General features: G+C 41.6%; 2 protein-coding genes across 3 annotated transcripts in view; both read right to left on the minus strand.

Moving 5' to 3' along the window:
* LOC129365122 (serine/threonine-protein kinase PAK 6) overlaps positions 1–17,494 on the minus strand; it is a 28,321-nt gene extending 10,827 nt beyond the window's left edge. Inside the window, exons 1-2 of one of the 2 annotated variants that reach the window (XM_055038068.1) lie at positions 17,433–17,494; positions 8,366–8,704 (exon numbers count right to left, since the gene is read on the minus strand). The gene's annotated coding sequence lies outside the window, so the exon portion shown is untranslated. Of the gene's footprint in view, positions 1–8,365; positions 8,705–16,169; positions 16,260–17,432 lie in introns of those variants that run through there. The other variant, XM_055038069.1, reaches the window with a different exon arrangement.
* A 452-nt stretch (positions 17,495–17,946) lies between these two features.
* bub1bb (BUB1 mitotic checkpoint serine/threonine kinase Bb) lies at positions 17,947–22,021 on the minus strand. Its single transcript, XM_055038071.1, has 9 exons — positions 21,937–22,021; positions 20,805–20,965; positions 20,665–20,724; positions 20,428–20,572; positions 20,139–20,335; positions 19,878–20,041; positions 19,612–19,805; positions 19,405–19,505; positions 17,947–18,698 (listed from the first exon to the last, which is right to left on the minus strand). The coding sequence occupies exons 2-9, from the start codon at positions 20,945–20,947 to the stop codon at positions 18,410–18,412; spliced, it is 1,293 nt and encodes a 430-aa protein (XP_054894046.1). The 5' UTR covers positions 20,948–20,965; positions 21,937–22,021; the 3' UTR covers positions 17,947–18,409.
* Between the last annotated feature and the right edge of the window lie 26 nt (positions 22,022–22,047).

Genomic DNA, 22,047 nt, shown 5'->3' on the forward strand with positions numbered 1-22,047 from the left:
CTTATGAAACATGTTTTCTTGATTTCAATTTATGATTTCTCTGAATATTTTAGTTATAAACTTAAAGGGGCTAGTAATACTATCTAGACAATAAAGTTGTGAGCTTCTGTGTCAGAAAAAACAAACCACACAGATGAATAAGATCACTACAATGAGAGATTTTATGTATACAGTTTTTACTTGTCACTGACAAGTGCATCTCAGTCAATTAGAATTAGCCACAAAAGGTTATTACAAAAAAAATAAATAAAAATAAAATCCAACTGCTCAGTGCTGTCTCCAGTTATACTGATGAAGGGAAAAACAACATGGACAACTGCAGCTTTGAGAGGATTTTGAAGCAGAACTCAAATTCCTATAGTATAAGATGTGCATCACAGCTGACATCAGTGCTTCAACAGCCAACACAAACAGATGAATTCATGTCATGGAATACAACTGTTGCATTCCTTAAAGGTCATCAGAAGTATCTTACTTTGAGTCATTTCTGTCTGCAATCACCATTACATCAAACTATGAAATATTTAGAAGTGAACAAGAACAAAAACGATCCCTCCTGTGGAACAGAAACATTCCAGCACAATAACCTTGTGTCAATATGACCTGGAGACAGAAACTTATTCTATGTCCACGTAGAATTTAACCAGCAATAATGAGGCAAAAACAGAGGCCTTCAAGGTGCCCTGAGTTTATCTGATAATCTCCCACCATGCACTGTGAAGTGGTGGGAGCTGAGAAAATGAGTTTTGCAACCTTCTGTGACCCAGCGGGCAATCACGCTGGCCAGCCTTTCCTCCCTGCACCTCCATCCCTGAGACCAGCATGGCTCTAAACGATATCAACGCCGCCTGTTAGGAGATGTGCCGGTGACTAACCCGTGCTGCTCGGCTTGCCGTGTCGCAATGAGGTCAGGTCCACTGGTCACATGAGCGCAGTGCAGAAAGGGGGTTCTTGGAAGTATGTGTCCCTCTCCAAGGATAATTCAATCACTCGACTAATATGCTAAGTGTTGCATAAATGTATCACTCTCTCCTTGTGTATATACCGTGGCGCTGGGAAAGACCCTAATCCTATCTGACAGGGACATTATGGTGTAGGGAGAGAACAGTTGGGACTGAAATTACTGGCAGACCTGAAAGAATTCTGCAGCCACAGACAGTTGTGGCCCTTTTTACAATAACAAGCTGCAAAACTGAAAATTACTTTATCTCATCTCCAAAAATGCATCAGGCCATCTACTTAAAATTTACATCACCATCTGTATATATGTGATGAACATGACAAACATAATTTAATGATTGTGACCAAACAGTTCACTGATTGCCTTTTTGACCATAAAACTTTACTGTTTAGAATCTCCAAATGGACAGCTGCACATTACGAATGACGGGTGGATATAAACATCTGATCAGCACTGCAGATAGCTGTTCAGATTTTGGCACTGACCTAACTGATATTTAGTTATTCATGAATTGCCCTAAAAGCCGATCAATCATGATTTACTTGGAAGCGAAATGCAGCGCAAAGTTTTTCCTTGCCAGCAAAAATGATGACACAGAAGCAAATGGGGGGTGGGGTCTTTATGGTCCCTCACCAAGTAATCATCAGTTCAAACTGGAAGTGAATTGGGCACAATCAAAGTGTCTAATCTCTGAAAAGTGAGTAGAAACCTAACAACCTAGGGAACAGACTCACACATACACACATTTATTGCCAACAGGGCAAAATCACTCCAAAAGGTGATGCACTTATTGATTTACAAGGTTTAATCACATGCAGCTAGCCTTATTATGACCTCAGACTCTGCTGAGCCCATGATGGTCTTGATAAGAGTTTCCTATTGATTTCCAGGATAATATGTATGCGCAGGGGCAAATGTACACAGAGCACGATCAGGTTTTCTGGTCACATCTCCTGTAAAACTGCTGGGATTTGACCCTATGCCTTAGTGGCTTGTCTTGGAGCAATCAAAGTGCAGAGGCAATAGTCAGCTGGCTGCTGTCAGGGATGTGAGGAGGCAGTGAGGATGAGGTCATTTCAAAAATGTTGCTATGTTAGGATTGTTTGAAACAAAAAATGAGAAACAGAGAAATGTCTTGTGGTCTGAGGAAATTACCATCTTGCATTCTTGCTTTCATCCCTGAAAATACCATCCCAAATGTGAAGTTGTGGGATGTTTTGCTCCATGAGAAAAACAGTTGCCAGCACCAGAATAACAGAATGAGGAAACAAAAGAGACAAGATTTCAATAAATCAGACAGGAAGTTTAAGCTTGGCCCAAATGGATGTTTTCAAATGAACAAAGTGCTAAAGCATATCGCCAGATTTGGTTCAAATAGGCTTAATGAAACAAAGCAAAAGTTTTGAAGCCACATTACAAATTTATAATTTCAGTTGCACAGATAATTTTTGGCAGTCCTGGAAAAGTGTGCGCTAGTGAGGCTGTTTACAAATCTGACTCAGGTATAGTAGTTCTGTCAGGAGGAATGGGCCAAAATTCAAGCAACTATTGTGAGAAGTATGTTGAATAATGGTTAAAGACATGACCCATTTCATACAGTTTGAAAGTCAAAAGTAAGAAACTGTATGCAACGGTCTGAATTTGAAGATAATGAAAAAACTGACCTACGAGAGAAAATACAGAGTGAAAAGGGTTAAGTCTTTTTCTTCAAACGTTTGATTCCAACTAATGGAAAAGAGCAAAACTTAATGAAACAAAATGTGTTTGACAAACCATAAACTATTGAAATTATGGGGAAAAACATGCAGCCAGACAATTTTCCTCTCCAGAGAGTCATTACTTAATTCCATCCAAATCTCAGAGCTCAGAGGAGCTGAGGTTGCAGTCACAACCTTACCCGAGACTAGATGGAGCTTCTTCATCCAAAACAGCAGCTCGGCCTTTCATGGTATGCAGAAATTCAGCCATGCAATTCATATGCTTCCTGCTTACATCACGAGAAAAGAGCAGGGGCCACACTTGCTTTCCTCTCATGTTCAAATCACCCCGAGCGGGAGTTGTGGTTGAGTGGGAGGGGATTGAGAGATAAGAGAGATATTGGATTTACTCGACGTTAGTGCTCCCAGCTCAGTTAAATGATTTTTTTCCCCCCCACTCCCTATTTGCCCTGATTTCTGCTTTTTTACTTCATGCTGGCATGCATGTAGAGAAATGTGCAGGTGACTGTGCTTGCGGGCTTGGTATTTTTGGTTTGGTTTTTCAGTGATCTAATTTTAGTACTGATCGCCCCTCTGCCCCCCCCCTCACTCCCTACCCCTCCTCTCCAGCATCAGACACGTGTTTATTTCGTGCAGGATTCATGTCAAATAGTGAGGGTGAGCGACGGTGGGAGATGAGGTAATCCTCTTTTTTGTTTCTCTAAATTCATCTATAAGAATAATCCAGCTGCTATACAGACTCACAGAGGGTTGCAGCTACAGTATTTCACAGGAAAAGTCCTGAACTGCTGTTTCTGGACTGTGTGATGCAGTGTGGAGGGCTCTTCTATCAGCTTCATTACGATGACCGTTTTACCCTTTGAGTGTAATAAGCCTGCCTCTAAAGAAGAGGATTGGGGGGGAGGGAGGACTTCAATGGTCATCTATTTCTTGAGCACACAGATTCATGTGAGGACATAAAAAGGTACAGAATGCAGGACGTGACCGGTCAAAGCAATGGGACTGTTTTATGATTTACGTCTCATATCTCTTTGAAGTCTCCTCTAGAGAGAAATGGGATGACTATTGAAGGACAACAGACTGCTCGTGATGAAAAACACTCCATTCAGCGACATAAAATAACATGATGTTGCCATTTATATTTCACGTTAGTGGGCTGATGTTGCATGTCGTGCACGATGAAGTGTGAGGAACGTGAAATGCCGGAGACTGGCATGCATTCTCTGACTTGCATGGCTCAGGGGAAAGCAGGTCAAGGCATTTCGGTTAGGTGCTGAACTTTGATGTTTGTTGCCTGGCAAATACCCATTGACATCATCCATCATGAAAGCTCTCTGCTAAAGACACTGGCTGTTCACAAAGCTCTGCATCAGAACATTTAGTGAATGGAAAGTTGAGTGGGAGGAAAAAGAATGACAGAAAAAGGTGCGAGCAAGACTTAAGAACTGTCTATACTGCAAATACTACTCATACCTGATTTAAAAACCATCTTGTCCCTTTGGCTAAATGACTAAAATTCTGACCTGACCCAGGTGAGCTGCAGAGGAGAGGAACGCTGTTATTAAAATCACCCAAGTTTCTCCAACTTGGGTGACTTGGTTGATACCCACAGACTGACCATCTCCATGCCACAACACATTAATTCAGAAATGTATGCCAAAGGAGCCCTGGCCAGGTTTTGAGTAGGTATATCTACATATGCATGTTCATTTTTCCTAAGAACAAATTTGGCTAAACCTTTAATGTCTCCACAGCATGTCCATGCTAATCTGAGGTCCCTTTATGTCAGCCAGGGGCTCATTTCTTCTTGAGTAATTCTCATTTTCTTAAACAGAGCAAATTTTGTTTATGGAATTTAAAGGGAAAAGGGAAAACACTACACAACCAAATGCCAAAGAAAAAACAAACAAAAGCAAATCCTCCTGTGTAATTCATGTACAGATATTGCATAAAACACACCAAAGAACCCCTAAAACCTGCCTTTTCATGATTACATCTAAACACACTGCTCAGTTTAAGTGTGGCTCTTGAATGGAAACAAAGTCATGCTTTCCACAGATATAGATTTACTTTTGGTGTTGAAAACAACTTTGGGTCAAGCCCCACTCGCTGCTTATTTGACTCATCCAATTTTATCATTTTAACTAAATGATAGGATTTCATCTCCCACCAACATTTGTGTCCTTTTATAATTTGTCAACAAAGTGAGTTTGATTGTGTTTGCTCATATAAACTATGCAGAAATAGTAAAGATAAAATGAAATGGAAAAGAGGGAAATTCTGACAATATTTGGCTGGAGTTCAGGTTGGCTTTCTAAGTAAGTAGGACAAGTCGGAACCTTTGTAATGGTAGGGAAAACACAATATTACTTGAAGGTGAGAGGGGAGGAGGAGTGTGTGAGGATTCCACATGTGTAAGTTGTGGAATGAGAAGCATTCATACTAAGGTGTGCAGTTGGAGGGGAGTGATTTAGGTGTTTTTCTTCCAGAATATCATTTCACATTTTGTCTATTTTTCTCCTTTGAAAAAAGTTAATTGAAAATAAAAAAACTATCCCAAAAAATTTAGATCACTCAAATTAGACTTGTAAGACGCTTCGAATTAACAAATAACATCCTGGTCATTGGAAAAATTTTGGAGACTCCAACATTTCTTTCCATCTCAAACTGTTTTTGGGCTACTATTGACAAAAGCATAAGGAGTGGCATAATGAGAAAAGATAGTTGTTTGAAATGTTCTTTTTGTATCAGTGCATATCCTCCTTTCGAGGATATAACCATTTTCATCAGCTCCTCTGCAGTAAACAGGCCACAGTGGGGGGAAAAAAGGGGATTTCAGGACAATACAGAGGCATCCGCACAGAGTGCATACATCATTCTGTCATCTGACATAATGGTACTGATTCCCCTAGATGAGGATATGGACAAGAAAACATGTTTGCTCCTCTCTGCAGCGAACATTGTGGACATAAATGGGCCGTGAAAGCAGCAGCTCCCATCTCAGCAACACTTTTAGTGTCACAAGGTGTTTGTAAGATCTTCTTTGGATGCTGATAAATTACAAAACAAAATGCACTGCTAAATCAGTTCTCCATGTAAAGTAATAACATATACACCACAGCACAGACCCACACTCTTTGACTGAAGATGCTCTTGGCTCTTTCTCGTGTTTTGAACGGTTGACACTGTGTTGATAGAGATGTATGATCACTCCGGGCCAATAGCACAAGCTCCACTCTTCTCTCCGGGGTCTAATTTATTGATGCACTGGGACTTGGTGCAAGCTTTACTGTACGTGCAGGAGATTTTGAAAGCTTTGATTTATGTTTTTTTTTTCAGTCATGGCTTCAGCAAGTCTCTTCAAGAGATGAAGCTGGGAGCAGTTTTTAAGCTTTATGGCATTAATCTGCACCAAGGCTGCTGTCCTTCTCTGTTGAACATCATGGGTGCTAATTTAATGGAAAGAGGAAAGTTAAATCATGCAGGACTAATTTGGGCTAACGGCATTCTTTTTTTTAATTATCCCAGTTGTATCATCACCGGTTGTGATGTTAAGCTACTAGTGCTCCCTGTCAAGAAGTTGACAAAAAACATTTTTGAAAAACATCTTAAGTGCTGCAAGTCCACTTCCTATCCCTTCCGGTTATGTCAGTGTCCCGCTTCAAGTGCAGCAGTTTGCTTTTCCTGTCTTTTTTACTGTGGGCCACAAGAAAAATAAAGCAAAAGGAGAAGTGTGACGCAACTCTGCCAAGAAAATCAGAGGATGTTGGAGGGTTCACACCACCCTCAGAGGCAGATGCAAAGTTGTGTGCAGGCATGCAACAGGCCTTCTTTGTCTCCTCCTCTACCCTTTTCCCTTCTCCTTCTTGCATATCAATGAGACACCTGAGACACAACTGCATAGCTTTTTCTTCAAGTTTCATCATCACCAGACATGGCACAATCCAGTCGCTCAATTTGATCTTTGTGTCACAAAGAAAATCCTGCCTTATGTTTCGGGGTTTGTGCATGCAAAGATAACAGCAGGCTTATAAACCTTTACAGCATATATAGGAGCTATGTGCCTTGAACTATTTGACCACAACCTTCATTGTAATGGGATTTCATGAGCTAAACCAACACAAAGAGAACTGTAATAATGAAGTGGAATAAAGGCATGACATTCTTTCCTACATTTTTTTTATTATGTTTTTTTTTTTACATTTTTTATTCTGTTGACCCTCAATCCAGTTCAAGTAAAATGCACCTAGCTCCAGCTCTTTGTGATTTCAGTATAAATCCATCTGTTCTTTTAGAGAACAGTAGTGAACAAAGAGCGTCAAGAAGACTGAAACATAACAGGCAAGCTTGTGGAAAATAGGGCATATAGAGGTTTGAAGTTTGGTAAGAATACAAAACAATATATCAAGCTTGGAACATCTTACTGAACCATAATCATGTGAAAGTGAAAAAAACCATAACATGGCCAACTTCTTGAATTGGGTAGGGACAGCATTAATTAGAGAAGCAGCCAAGAGGCCCATAGTAGCTCTGGAGGAGCTGCAGAGATGATGGCAGGATGGATTTTAGTTGTGCATGCTACAAATCGCATCCTTATGGAAGAGTTAAAAGGAAACAGTGACAAGATTTCCTGTATGCACATCAATTTTGCTTGATGCTGACATATAGCAGTGTCATATTTGATGGAAAGCTGGCAGTAAATTTTGATAATATTAATATTGACTTAGGTTTCCATTTCACTTTCTTTCAATTCTATCAAGTAAAATTGCAATAAACTGAATTTGTGTTTGTGATGAGAGAAAATCTGAAAAGTTTCAGCATCGGTGTGAACTTTTTTGAAGGTCCAACAGTAACTTGAGGCTGTGACTGTCAGGAAGAGTGAGTAGCCTGTGTGGGTCTTGGAGCTCTGAACTGAAACTAAAATCCATACTCTTCCTTAAAACATCTTAGCCTTAGATTGATTTCTGCTCAACACTTAGCATCTAATAAAGACGATGATAGAGAGACTCTGCTACTTTCTACAGCTCTGAAAACTGCTCTTGTTTCTTCTGTCTGCATTCGAACAAAGCACAGTTCAAACATTGCCTCCCACGTTTATGCAAGCTCTTGTACAACAGGTTTTCTAAATGTTCTGAACACATGTAACACGTCCGCTTCCTTTTTGTTCCAGATTTCAGAAAGTGACAACATTTTTTTGGAAAAGCTTTAACTGTAAAGTTCAGGTATGCTCAGAAATCCATCCCACTGTTTTACATCCTAATTCTTTGAGTTAGAGGCTGAGAGCAGAGGGAGAAGGAGAAAGAGGATGTTGGGGTTTTGAGGAGGAGGGGTGAGCAGAAGGTGAAGGCTCCTCTTTTAGATCCATCACTGGATGCATCAAACAACCTCCTCAGTTGTCCTCTTTTTTTTTTGCTCATCGGCACCTGGCTGCGATACATTCTGCTCACAGCCTCTCCATCTCTTTCTCCCTTCCCCACGGCTGATGCTTCAGCGATGCCATCCATGCACAAGCTTGCTCCTTCTCAATGACGTTAACTCTCATTTCCCTTTTTCTCCCTCCCCCTCCTCTCTCTTTACCACCTTTACCCTCCTCTCTCCTTGTTGTGGGGAGACAGGGTAACCAGCTCTCTGGAGGGGATGAATTGTCAGAGGAGAACATAAAGGGAAATCACTAATTTCTTCTTACCTTGCTGTCCAGTGAAGACGAGAGCCTCACTCCTCCAGGAAGGATTGGAAGCACGATTATGCACTTGCTCCCTTACAATCACACTCATATGCACACACACAGCAGATCCATCCTTCTTTCTCCCTCACTCACACACACAGCGACGAGGAAGGACTGGGTCTCAAGCCAGAGCCCGCTGCAGGCTGCCGCTTGCCTGGGAAAGCCTGATGCGTTCCTTCCTCCAGGCAGAAGCACACGTTGCCATCTCAAAGGCTCTTTGTTGGGGCTGATTCATCTCCAGCTCCCTGGCTGAGTGCTGCCCCGTGCGCCGGCGGTTCCTCCCGGGGACGCTGCACAAAGCTGGGACAAAGCCATGGTAGAGAAAAAAGCAGCGTTCGTTAGGAGAGAATATCACGGCCCCATCATGAAGCTCCTTCCATCCATCCTCCCTCCTCCTCCTTTTCTTCTTTTCCTCTCCCTCTCAAGCTTGCTGGCTTTCCACACACCCTCCCACCTCCCTCTCTCTTTATCACTTCCCTCCTTCTTTCCCTCCTCCCACTCCCTCATTGGTCTGCAAAAGAACTGATAGCTCTGTTTGTGTGTGTGTGTGTGTGTGTGTGTGTGTGTGTGTGTGTGTGTGTGTGTGTGTGTGTGTGTGTGTGTGTGTGTGTGTGTGTGTGTGTGTATTTTTGGTTTCCGGTAACAGTGAGGAAAGGAGAGCTCTTCTACACCTCATCACCTGGGATACCTTTCGTCCTCCTCCCCCACCCTTCCATCTCCGTCCCTCTGTCCCCTTCACACGTAACATGAGTGACATGAGAACAAGAGGGTGATGATTTCACCCAGTAAGCTTGGGTGCATTATCCCTAGGATGGCAGGGTCAGGGATGGCAGATGGCATCGGAGTCAAATGTTTCGGATGCATGTTATTGGTCAAACCTCTTTCCATCATTAAAATAACTTGCAGCTTCTTGTATATCCAGTGTTCCCAAGTGGATAAAGACACAACAGACTGTCAAAGTCCTACATACAATCATCTCTGAAGTAAAACATTCTCTCTTGCTCGCATTTTCTCCTCTATTAATTCTTGAATAATTTATACAGGAGCAAGAACAAACCTCAAAGCAGGAAAATGTATTAGGGTCAAGTCATGCAGAAACTGCCTTCAAGACTGATTTGGATTTGGGTCATACGTGTAGTGCGTGGCATTTTGATATTAAGGGGCCCTGTAAAGGAACTAAAATAACGATGGTTCTCCTTAGGAATGGAAAAGTCAACTGAGAAAGCCTATGGTGCAGCAATCTGCATAACAATGACAGATTTGCCTCTGGGGGGTACGAGAGTCTCCGTCACTCTGTCTCTTTTACCCCTAATGTGTCAACTATGCTGCCACAGAGACGTACCTTACAAAATAATTTAACACTCTTGGAATAGTTTGGTGTTAAGCAATGTCAAGACCACAAACATCAATGTATTTTACTGGGTTAAAAAAATTGCACATAAGGAAACCATTGTTGAAAGCAAAACTATATTAGGTCTCATTTGCTGTTTGCCACAAACCTTAAGGAACACAGCAGATATGTAGAAGAAGGTGCACTGATCAAAACTGAACTTTTGGCTTGCATTCAAAACTCTTAGAGATGGAAACTAACACTGTACATCATCATGAACATCCATGGTGCAACATGGTGGTAGCAGCTTTATTAGCTGTGGATGTGTTTCTTCAACAGTGTCAAATGTGTAGTAATGGAGGAGAATGTGTGAAAAGCTGTGGTGGAGGTTCACCTTTTAAACAGGCAAAAATATTAGAGTGAATGACTAGAAAATTCCTTGAATGGTGAAATTCAAGTGCATGAGTAGTAAGGTGGTAGACAAATCAAAATAAGATTTTAAAAGATTGCACAAAGCTACAATAAAATTGTTTAGACCTAATCTTATTTATGTGCTACAATGATGGAGCTAAAGTCCAGACTGAAGCCTAATTGAGACTCTGTGGCAAGACTAGAATGTGTCACTACAGATGCTTTCCATTTGAACTGACTGAACCTGAGAATATTTATTAAGAGAAATGAGCAAAAATGTATGGAAGACTAAGGGAGTCTGAACAAAGATGCATAACACACGTTTGTTTTAAAAAATATATATGTATAAAAAATATAATCTTTCTAACACATCACAATTATGTAAAATCTCGATAGAATATGTAAATCTATAAATACTTATGCAACCAAGTTAATTTTCTTGGTGGATTTATTATTTTTAATTAAAAATAACTTTCCAGCAAAATCTGTATGGGTGTGTATATTTAAAGATGGATTTGACAGAGAAAAATATGGATTCATTAACACATGTTGATAGTGTGTAATCAAATTATTCAGGTCAGATGCAGGACAATAAAAGAAGACATTGTCTCTAAAAATACTCCTGACCATGCAGAGGTATTTAAAAGACTTGCTTTATTAGCTGGATGCTCCAGGAAACAGTGACCTAATTTGGATAAACAGAATGATGCTAGTCTTAAATGTAATGTAATTATCATTAAAAAGAAACCTGAAACTTGAAACTGCCCAAAGGATGTTTTGAATATTTGCATTTAAATCCACTCTATTGTTTAGGAAAAATGTATAAGGATGACCTCAATCCCCGCATTCCTTGTGTCAACCTCATTTTGTCTTTCAATTCTATTTACCTCTTAGGTAAATCCGAAAGGTATTTGTTTCTACCAGATTTTATTAAAGGGAATTAGATTAAAGAGAGGGAAATTTGACTCATCTTTTTCCTTCATAATTATGCCCTTCTTTGTGTTTGTCAGACTATTCCAATAACATACACTGAAGTTTGTAGTTATGAGAACTATGCTGACTTGAAACATGTCAGCAATGAGCTGCTCCTTCATGCCCACTGCAACCCTGAATGAGTACATCAGAAACTCATCAATCAGAGGCATGCAGCGGGCAGGGCTGGCTTCAGCACATGCTTCCTCTCCAAGTTTCTGTGCTCTGGTCCAGTACACCAGGCATGATGCAGAGGGTGCAATGGACTCCCAGAAGATCTGGAACACATTCAGATGGAAATTTGGTGTAGAACCGGATCTGATCATAAGAGGCACAGTAGTAGTAAAAAGTGTGGCAGACAAATCCACTTTTTGAAGTCTGGCCTCCAACTCCATATTATAACCCAGAGCTTCATCAAGTGCACCTTTAAAACCACAAAATAAAATAGCAAAACATACGGTTAGCAATAAGTTTTAATTATATACTTGAAACATTACTTCTGTGAAGATCAATACATGTTGGGAGTCGAAGCATCTATGTATACACTACAGCCATTGACTTAATCTCTCCACAAAATACATAACCACATAATCTCATAATTTCATTATTATGTGATCATAATAATAATGATATTATTATAGCAACAGTTATATTTTACTGAAATTATCTTACATGGAAAATATTGTCGTGCTTTTTGACCTCCGCCGTTAAGGAGGCGTGTCGGCACTTGAAGACACACGACAAAAAACGAAGGGTCTCTTGCAGAAACTTTACTCCTTCCAGCACACGGAGGAATTACAACAAAAACTGAGCTGTTGCCACAATGAACTGTGTGGCTTCTGGCCTCTAGCTCTGGCACGGACAGCGTTCAGCGATGTCCGGGCAGCGAGCGGTGAGTGCCATATCCAACAACAGTAAAAACACAACGGATCAGCTGCTAGAACTGGTTGCCAAGGCAACCCCAGCTGTCAAGAACAGAATAAACAGACTTAAAACAACAAATCTCGCGATGCGACCTTCCTTACACTATCCCCCCTTTAGGAATACTGAGTCCCTTCAGTACAGCTTATACAGCCAAAATTTAGAAAAAAGTAGTAGTTATAAGAACTTAACTACTGAAACATGTGCCATAAGGGCAAGAAAACAGAACTAAGTTATTTAAATTATCTAATTGTAACATTCAATTAACTCTCTAAATTAACTAGTGCCTAAATCTCTGTGGTCTTTTGACTAAACGACCACTAGCTGTTTTAACAGTCTTTTCAGACGCGTGTGAATCCCCCAGTCGTCCATCTGGATGGCATCCTGGGTCCTTGGGATGGAGGTCTTCATCCTGATCATCTGACAGCGGTAGCAGAGGAACCAGGGGGACATCCTCTTCTTTTGGTTGGAATTCTTGGTCTTGGCAATTTTGCAGGAGCTTGCAGACATTCTGGCAATGAAGTCGTAGACTAGCTTCCTTGCAGTTGTTTCAGCACTTTGATCAGGAATAGGAAAAGCTTCAACCCATCTTGTGAACTGGTCAATAATAACAAGAATGTATTTGTTCCCAGTGCTGGACATGGGGAATGGCCAAGGATCAAGATGTAGGCGGTCCAGTGGTGCTCCAACTTGGTAGCTTTGCAGTTTTGCTCTCTTTGCCGGACCTGTGACCTTGCATGCACTACAATGTGGGCATCTCTTGACAAACAGGTGAACATCTCCACCCATGCCAAACCAATGGTAGCTCTGACGCACACGCTCCAGGGTTTTGGCTTCTCCTAGATGGCCAGAGTATGGAGGGTTATGGCATGATTCCAAGACTTCCTTCTGCATGGACGAGGAACTAATAACAGCAAGTTTGGACGCTGATCTCCAATTCTCTCCCAGGAGTAATAGAGCACTCCTTGCCTCAGTGTGACTTGAGGCCAACAGAGCCAGAACTTCCTCACTGCAGGGCTCTCCAGCGCCACTTCATCTTTGGTAGGGAGTGTCCCTGTCTTTCCATTTGTGAAGAACAGCGAGAACAAGATCTGCTTTCTGGAGTGTTGACAGTTGCTCAGGACTAAGGGATTCAAGCCAATTGACTTCCGGCCTCTCTGATAGGGACACAGATGTCTGATCCCCTAATGTGTGCGATTCATTAATGGTGCTGCTTCTGGGCTGGATGCACCTTACGGCTAAAGGCAAACATCATCCACGTCATCTTCAAACTTGGCCCACTGGATGTGAATTTTTTGGCAGTACCTGCACCCTTTACATGGCAGGTCTGACAGGTTAATCCCTGCCTGGTAACAGTCACAATTATCCACCTTTTCTCCTGGCATCCTCGACATGGATCTGCATTACCATGTTTGCCAGCTCGATGTTCAATCTGAAAGTCATACTGGCTTAATTCTTCAAGCCAACGGGCTAGTTGTCCTTCAGGACATTTGAACCTAAAAAGCCAGGTCAGACTGCCATGGTCAGTCCTAAGTAGAAACTTTCTACCTAGTAGGTAATGCCGAAATTGCCGTGTGAAACGAACAACAGCAAGTAATTCACGACGAGTGACACAATACCTCTGCTGGGCCGGTGAAAGGCGGCTACTAGCATAGCTCAGAACTCGTTCCTCTCCCCATTGTACTTGTGACAAAACTGCACCAACACTGTTGTTTGAGGCATCCGTATCCAGAATGAACTTCCCTTCAGCTTGGGATACCCCAACACTGGTGCAGTGGTCAGTCTCTCTTTGAGCCTCATAAATGCAGACTGCTGCTCATCAGTCCATAGAAACACTGTCCCTTTTTTGAGCAGAGTATGGAGGGGGCTTGCCAGCTCTGCAAAATTGGGAACAAACTTCCGGTAATAGTTACACAGTCCAAGAAAGGTTTGTAGCTCCTGTAAGTTATTGGGGGAGTTCCACTGCTGAACATTCTTTATGAGGGCTGGATTTGGACTGATTCCTTTTGCCACTCACAACGTGACCCAAGAAGAGAACTTCTTCTTGCAGCAGGTGACATTTTGATGGTTTTAGTTTTAATCCATAGCTTTGGAACCTCTGAAAAACCTGCTCGAGCCGATCTAAACTTTGATCTACTCCATTTCCGATGACAATGACATCATCCAGGTAGATGAGAAGAGTTTCCCACTGAAGGCCCCCGAGAACGAGCTCCATTGCTCTCTGAAATGTACTTGGAGCGTTACATAGTCCAAATGGCATTCGAGTGTATTCATAAAGGCCCCATTTGGTGATAAATGCTGTCTTTTCTCGATCTTTACTATCCACTGCAATCTGCCAATAGCCAGATTGAAGGTCGAGAGTAGAGAACATGATGGCTCCACCCACAACATCAAGACATTCTTCAATCTGGGGTAATGGATAAGCATCCTTGATTGTTAGGTTGTTCAGACAGCGGTAATCTACGCACCATCTTACTCCTCCATCCTTTTTTCGAACTAGGACCACTGGAGAAGCCCACTCAGATGCTGAGGGTGTGATTATGCCCTCCGCCAGCATTTTTTTTAGATGTGCTTCCTCCTCGTCCTGAAATCCAAGAGGGGTTCTTCTCACAGGTTGACGCACAGGTCTGGCAGACCCAGTGTCAATTTTGTGTGTAACAGCAGACAAGTAGCCATGGTCAGAGTCACTTTTAGCAAAGATGGATTGGTATTTGAGGAGTAGCTGAATGAATCGCTGTTGCTGTTCCTCACTGAGGGTCTCACTTATGGTAGCCACCAAACTTTGAAGGTGCTCAGGAATGTCAGAGATTGTTGCTACTCTCCCAACCACCAGTGATGGTGCAGGCATTGCATCTGGTTTTGGTGCAAATGGGGGCAGAGGATAAACTTCAACTAAGAGTCCAAGACACACTCCTCTCTGTAGAGCCACTCTCTTGGTTGAAAAATTGCACACTCTGATTGGTACCTTTGGCTTCATGGTGACAACAACACTTCCAGAGGCTACATTGTTTGCAATGTTCAAGTGTGTTGGGCCTCAGGTTCACTGTCCCTGATGTCTCTGTGTCTTGGGTCAGGTCCAGGGGTGGTGGTTCGTCTCACTGGGCCTGAGCTTCGTGATCTTTCATTTATAACCTCCAGCTCAGCTGCAAAAGGAGCGTGAATACGTGGTCTAGTTGTCACATCCAAAGGGGCATGTGTTTCACATGTATGCCTTTCTCTTGTAGAATGAATTGGAATTACATCATCACTCCTCTCAGGAACAGTACCTGATGCTTGGGTTTGCTGTACAGCTGATTGTCCAGTTATATGTGAAAGGACAGGAGCCAACATCATTTGAAAGTGTCTTGTTTGTTGATTTTGGTTTCCAGCAAAGCCTGTAACCACTTTGGAGCTGTGTCTGCCTCTCCAGGGCCAGCTGTAGCACCTTGTAAATCCTGTGTCATTTTATTTTATTTATTTTTTCCGTTGGTAAGTTTGCTCATGCTCTTATATTGACAGAATACGACCAAAAACAACCTTCTTCAACGCTGTGCCAACTTTGTTGCTGTTACCGTTATTGTGAAGGGCTGGACCGGAAGTGCCACGCGGTAGCACCGCAGCAGCTCCACCACTGTCTCAGCGCGATTTCTTCTCCTGCTCCAGTCGTAGCTTGTCTCCAAGTTGTAATTAGTTCAGGATGGCTTGGACATTTTCTTTACGATTGGATTCACTCACAAATGTCTTGTAGATGATCCCACTTCTGACACCAGTTGTCATGCTTTTTGACCTCCGCCGTTAAGGAGGCGTGTCGGCACTTGAAGACACACGACAAAAAACGAAGGGTCTCTTGCAGAAACTTTACTCCTTCCAGCACACGGAGGAATTACAACAACAAAAACTGAGCTGTTGCCACAATGAACTGTGTGGCTTCTGGCCTCTAGCTCTGGCACGGACAGCGTTCAGCGATGTCCGGGCAGCGAGCGGTGAGTGCCATATCCAACAACAGTAAAAAAACAACGGATCAGCTGCTAGAACTGGTTGCCAAGGCAACCCCAGCTGTCAAGAACAGAATAAACAGACTTAAAACAACAAATCTCGCGATGCGACCTTCCTTACAATATATACAATGTACTATCTTTATTAAACGTTTACCTGCGGGTGGATGTGCCATGTTGTCATGGTCCGCAGTAGCATCTTCAGCCTGGCTAGCTTTTTGAGAGAGGACAAACTGCCGTTTCTTCGCCTTCTCGAAAGCAGACATTGCCGGTGCAGTGAAGTTATTCCAGGCAAACAGAAAAGGAACAGCTCTACTTTTAAGGCGGCTGGTGGTGGATCCGCCAACAAAATCCTCCGGTGTGAAGTGGGGCTACATACGAAAGTGCTCCCCGTCTTTATGCAAAAGTCCGGACCTTCATCTCTTCGGATCGCCTGGATCCACTGCCTTCGTTGGTCCGGGTCCGTCTGGAACGCATGATAAGGCTGCTTTCTTGCCCCACATGAACAACCAGGGACTGAACAAAAACAACTGCGCCAAGACTGAGCCATTTTCCTAGCCTTTTAATGCTAACGCTATAGCCACCGGAAGTTGTCCAACTCCACATTCGCCCCCGACCCACGCATGCGCACATCCGCCCCGGACCCGCGCATGCGCACATCCGCCCCCGACCCGCGCATGCGCACATCCGCCCCGGACCCGCGCATGCGCACATCCGCCCCGTCTAGGTGGGCGACCTGGGCGGGGGTATTACACAGAGTACATCTGGTTGAGAAGCGCATTCCAATCTTTGGTTGAAATGGCGCATTTGATTTCATTCTGCAGTCATAATACAATTTTAAACAATACAATAAGTTTCAATTAAAGGAGCTGGAATACGTTAAGCTTGGGGGGGAAAGGATAACTGCCATCTGATTTTCTAATAACGAATATGCAGGAAATGCTTTCTTCTACTTTAAGCTGCTCTGATGTTTCAGTCATTCCGTCATATGCATATATTCTACAACAACATAAACACAGCGAAAAATTATGAAATTATACGTAAACGGTTAATTAAACGACCAAACCGAAAACATTAAAAACAGTATTTTTTATGAAAAAAAGAAAAAACCTCACTTCCATGTTGCGATGCAATAAATATAATCTTTGCTCGCGATGTCTCCAGTTCTTAATCCAAAGCTTTGATTTTTGGTTACGTCTTTTTGGGGTTAACATAAGTCCGCAAACTAAAGTTGCCACTTCAACGTCGTTGTCCATGTTGGTTTGTTTACTCTAAATTCAGCTGAGGTAGCGCAGAATTTTAATTTGAAGGGATTTCGTATCTGGAATTGGAATGTGTTCGAGTGAAACCTCACACTCTACGATCGAACCTTTTCCCTGTCCCTCGCTATTTTTGTTCTTAGTTAAAACTTATTTCTCACCTTGATATCTCGTTGTGATGTAGAAAGTTCATAGCAAAATACCGAATCCCTTTTTAGATGAGCTTACGTTTCATTCTGGCAGGAAAATGGGGGCGTGGGTGACGTCATGCTGTGAGGGTTCTATAGTTTAAAATAACATTGGATCTCATTTAAGAATATCGTAATATATATTGTGCATCGTGAAATAGCAAACATATATCAGAATATTAAATTTTCCTCATGTCTCCCAGCCCTAATGTGAAGGATCTTCAGGTCACTCAAAGAAAATAAATTATATCATTAGTTAGCAGCAGTGCATTGAGCACTAATTTTGTCACAATCTAGTCGTGAGATGGTAATTAATAGCAGTAAAACATGCAAATACACATGAGTAGGATTATGTGTCTAACATTTCTCAACTATCTTGATGAACGGACATTTTGTTCATCTGAAAGCATCAGAGATTTAGCTTTAAACTGCAGAAGTCTCTATTTCAGCAACACAAACTTACACATGAGGTTTCAAACAAGGGGTTTTAATCTAAATTTGAGTGTCATAGAAAAGTATTAAAATAAAACTATTAAGAAATACTGAAACAGACAAAAAAAAATGATCTGCACATGTAAAAGTCACTGCTCTAAAGAACATAGAAAAACTGATACGGAGCATTTCCATATTTATAAAGAAGAGCATGAGAAAAAAGCAGAAAAACTAGTATTCAAGAGGCAGGACACCAACGTGTTATGCTCAACAGCTGCATGTCAAACGACTTTTCGTTTTTCGTTTCACCGTAATGTTTAGTCTGCATTTTCTTGAGCAAAATTTTGACAAACCCTACACATCTTAAGTGACATGCTTTGAAATTAGAAGTATTTCAAAAAGCCTCTTCAATAAAAAAAAAACAATATTAACAACAGGAAAGCAAACTATACATGAGCAACTACAACATGATAGTGAAATTTTGCCAAAATTCTGGCGAATTTTTTAAGGTGCGAGTGTCACTTGGCAGGATTGGCAGCAGCTTGACAGCGGTCTTCCTTGGCTTCCTGGGACTTTTGTGCCATCTTTTTGAAGAAGTGTTCAGCTCGCAGTTCCTCGAAGCAGAATTCGGTGGCCCCGCTGAGCAGCAGTTCTTTACAGTACATGCTCCGCTCCTGCAGTTTTCCTGCTTCTGCCTCCTTATGCTGCTGCTGATGCTCTTGCAGTCTTTTCAGGGGAGTTTCTTCTTTACTCGGCTTCCGCGCTGAAAGAACAGAGTTCACCGTCGGGTTTATCTTACACGGCGTCCTAAAGGAGAGGAAAGACATTAATATTTATCTTACAGTGATCTAGAAAAGAAACAAGTCTGAAAACAAGGAATTAACTATTAAAAATGTTTAGTGTGAATAAATAATTAAAGATTTTGATGATCAAATTCTTGTAATTTACATTAAAGATTTAGGAGTGAAATGCTTCAGCAAACACTTCAGCAAACCTTTATGTAGATTCGGGGATGATATCCTAAAAAAATTTCTTTCATCTGAAAGAAGGTTTATGGAATAGTGGTAGCCGATGTCCTAGATAAATCTGAGTGAATCATTGATTCCAACTGCTGTGTCTATTGAAATTTGACCACACTTTTTCCTTCCACTTAACTTTCAGTGTATATGCTTAGATAAAGCATTTTGTAAACATGCAGCCATGACCTTTTGCAGCGAATGTCAGTGACTATATTTAAGATAGTTTTTCCATCAAAATACAACATTTCTGAATCAGAAATCCAGTGGCAGAGTTTTAATTTCCCAAAACTCATCCGTGATTTTGTCTTTCAAACTATTTATATCCTTATTTGGTTGAGATAAAAGACAAATAACCTCTAGACCTCCACATTCATGTATTCCACTCTTTTTTTTCTTTCTTATTTTAAATGTAAATTTGTCTCCAATTACCAATATTACTTCTCATGTTGATCTAGTCTGTTCTTATCCTAAATATGATTCCTGGAGGAACTCACATTGTTGGAGGCTGGTCAGACTCCTCAACAAATGGTTGGAAGGTGGGTTTCGGAGGTGGTGGAGGCATGACTACATGTCCAAATTTTGTTTTCTGGGGCATCTATGACATTTATAAGCAAGAGAAAAAAAATAAGAATTTTCTTTACTGGACATCGATATACAAATTTGCATGAGAAAAAAAAAAAAAAAGACATGTTTTCTCATACCTTTACATCGCACCATTTCTCCGGCTTCTGTTCGTTTTCTTTTGCCCTTGATGTGGGAGGAGCCATCCAGGATTCCAGCAAAGGTTCTGATGGACCCGGAGTTTCAGCTTTGTTCTCATCGAAAATCACCAGCTTACTGTTTAAGACGTTGCCAAGGACCGGGGCACCGCGTGACGGCAGGCCTCCACTAATACCTGCCAAGGGAACGTATCAAGAATAAAGAATGCTATAACGATAAGGTAACATCAGCTAAAAATTTCCCTTACTTCTGATTGCTGACCCAGTCCTGTTGACAGGAGCAATGGCCTTCTTCTTCCCTCTATGTTTGAGGTCGGCTAGTGAAACTCTTTCAGGTTGTTTTGGCTCCTCGTCACTGCTGTCATTTTCCAATTTTAATAACGCCTGCCGGGACGCACGAGCCTGCAGAGCCCTGAGAATGACCATTCAAATGTTGTAATTCTTATAGAACGGTTCAAAGAGGAGGAAGTTAAACTGGGAGGTGTAATCATAATTAAACAGATTTTTACTTGTGAAACTGAAGAAGCTTGTCATGTGGCTCAGCAAACCTCTTGAATGCCTCTTGATAGACAAGATCTGCTTTTCGATAACTGCCCTGATTCTCGTACTCCTCTGACCAAGCGATGTAGAGCGCCGCCTGTGTCACTCCAATTCCTTGTGCTTGCATATACCTGTAGATATCGAGGGGCTCTGAGCAGTTCTCTGCCTGGTGACATACAACACAAACATTTGGCAAATTTTACCACCACAAAACTTATCAGAATAGCTAAATAAATCCAAAATGAAAAGAGTACATACAAATTTGATCCAAAGATCAACATAGCGAGGGTCATTGTGATACATCTTTTCATCTGTAAATCTGGTCACAGCCCGCTCCAACAGTGTTGCAATGTTGCTTTCTTTGCCCCCCTGAGGAAAGGTTTGTTCTGTCCATTTAATATACCTGTTAAACCACACAATTATGTTAACAGAGGTTTTGAGATAGAAAGGCAACATCTACTAAAACCTGTCATTCATGCTGTACAATTTACTTACCTATCCCAAACACTCAGTGGATCCTCTCCTTCATACAGTCGAAGTTCAGACTCAAACATCCTGAAGAAACAGAACAAATTATGAGACCAGAGTTTGATCATTTTCCACTTCAAGTCTAAAGTTAGAAAGATGATCCCTACTGTTTCTGCTGGTTGATTGCAGAAGTGGGTCCTTCCTCTCGTTGGCTAAGGGCTTGATGTAACACTGATATATCTCTGCCACGCCTCAGTGGCTGAATGTTTTCTTTGCTGAGCTCCCAATCCACATCTCCTCCTTCTGCCATTGTTGATCCCTATAGCAGCTTATTAAGATGTTCTTATGATTACTAGAAGTTCCAACTTGCAGTGATGCATGTGTTATTTTCCCATGATACACATCTATGTTTGCTTTTAAAGCCAACATTACATACCCATTATTCTGTACTAACGTCTTCCAATCACCTTCAGTCATGGTGAAATAAAGCACCTCCTTTAGTTTAAAATCACATCCAGTGTTTTTAGGTAATAGTTTCTTGTTTAATCTTGTTTAATGCAGCCTACCAGTGAGTTTCAAACCTGACAACACCATCATACAAAGGCTGGTTCATCCCGAAGACAAAACACCCGAGCGAAAGCTGAGCGGGGCCGAGTATTGCAACAAGGTTTACACTGACATCTGCAACAACTGCATAAACACAATACATACGAGCCAGCAGCTCGGGGCAAGATCCAGCTGTACATTTGAACGTGAAGAAAACCGTACATAGGTGCAACAAAGACAACTATTTAGAACCATGGATAACACTGCAAACCTATACCGGATATAATAATAATTAAATAACAATGTTTCCATTTTGATCGTTATATAGCCTCCCTTGAAAATAAAGAAGGCTATTCTGCAAAGTGAACCACGCAATTAATCTTTGCAATGGTAATTACATTAGCGACTCCGCAACAACTGCATAAACAGTTGTTGCTGCAATCCTTATGAAGATTTCGCCTTCATAAGGCTTGCAGAAAAGGTTAGTTTTTTTTTGTTGTTGTTAAATGCCATATTGCAAAGAGTTGTACCGTGCAAGTTATACTTTGCGAAAGACATTAACTTCTCTGTGAGAAAACATTTCCAACATACAGTGTGACTTCCACGATGCTAAGCTAGCAAGTCGCAATGACATAAGAAGCTCACCTTGGCTTTCGATCAATACATTTTGTTAATGTTCTCATTATTAGATGATTTTTCGAGATAAACATAGAGTTAAACAGAACTTTCAATAGATAATGGACTTGTTAATACCTTTTCGACCCGTTTTAACCTCTCCAGCTAATGTCTTTCGCTGTGACGCCGTTACACCAGCAAGCTCTTCTGTTTTGAACAACGGCTGCAATCCGCGGAGAAAGCTGATTG

Source organism: Poeciliopsis prolifica, unplaced genomic scaffold, assembly GCF_027474105.1.
Source record: "Poeciliopsis prolifica strain line A6 unplaced genomic scaffold, Auburn_PproV2 SCAFFOLD013, whole genome shotgun sequence".
Lineage (NCBI taxonomy): Eukaryota > Metazoa > Chordata > Actinopteri > Cyprinodontiformes > Poeciliidae > Poeciliopsis > Poeciliopsis prolifica.

Coding starts and splice junctions, on each gene's coding strand:
- bub1bb (XM_055038071.1), bottom strand. CDS start 20,947: ATGGCAGAAGGAGGAGATGTGGATTGGGAGCTCAGCAAAGAAAACATT. Junction 20,573..20,664: donor CCACTGAGTGTTTGGGATAG/GTAAGTAAATTG, acceptor GTGGTTTAACAG/GTATATTAAATGGACAGAAC. Junction 20,042..20,138: donor AAGCTTCTTCAGTTTCACAA/GTAAAAATCTGT, acceptor GGTCATTCTCAG/GGCTCTGCAGGCTCGTGCGT.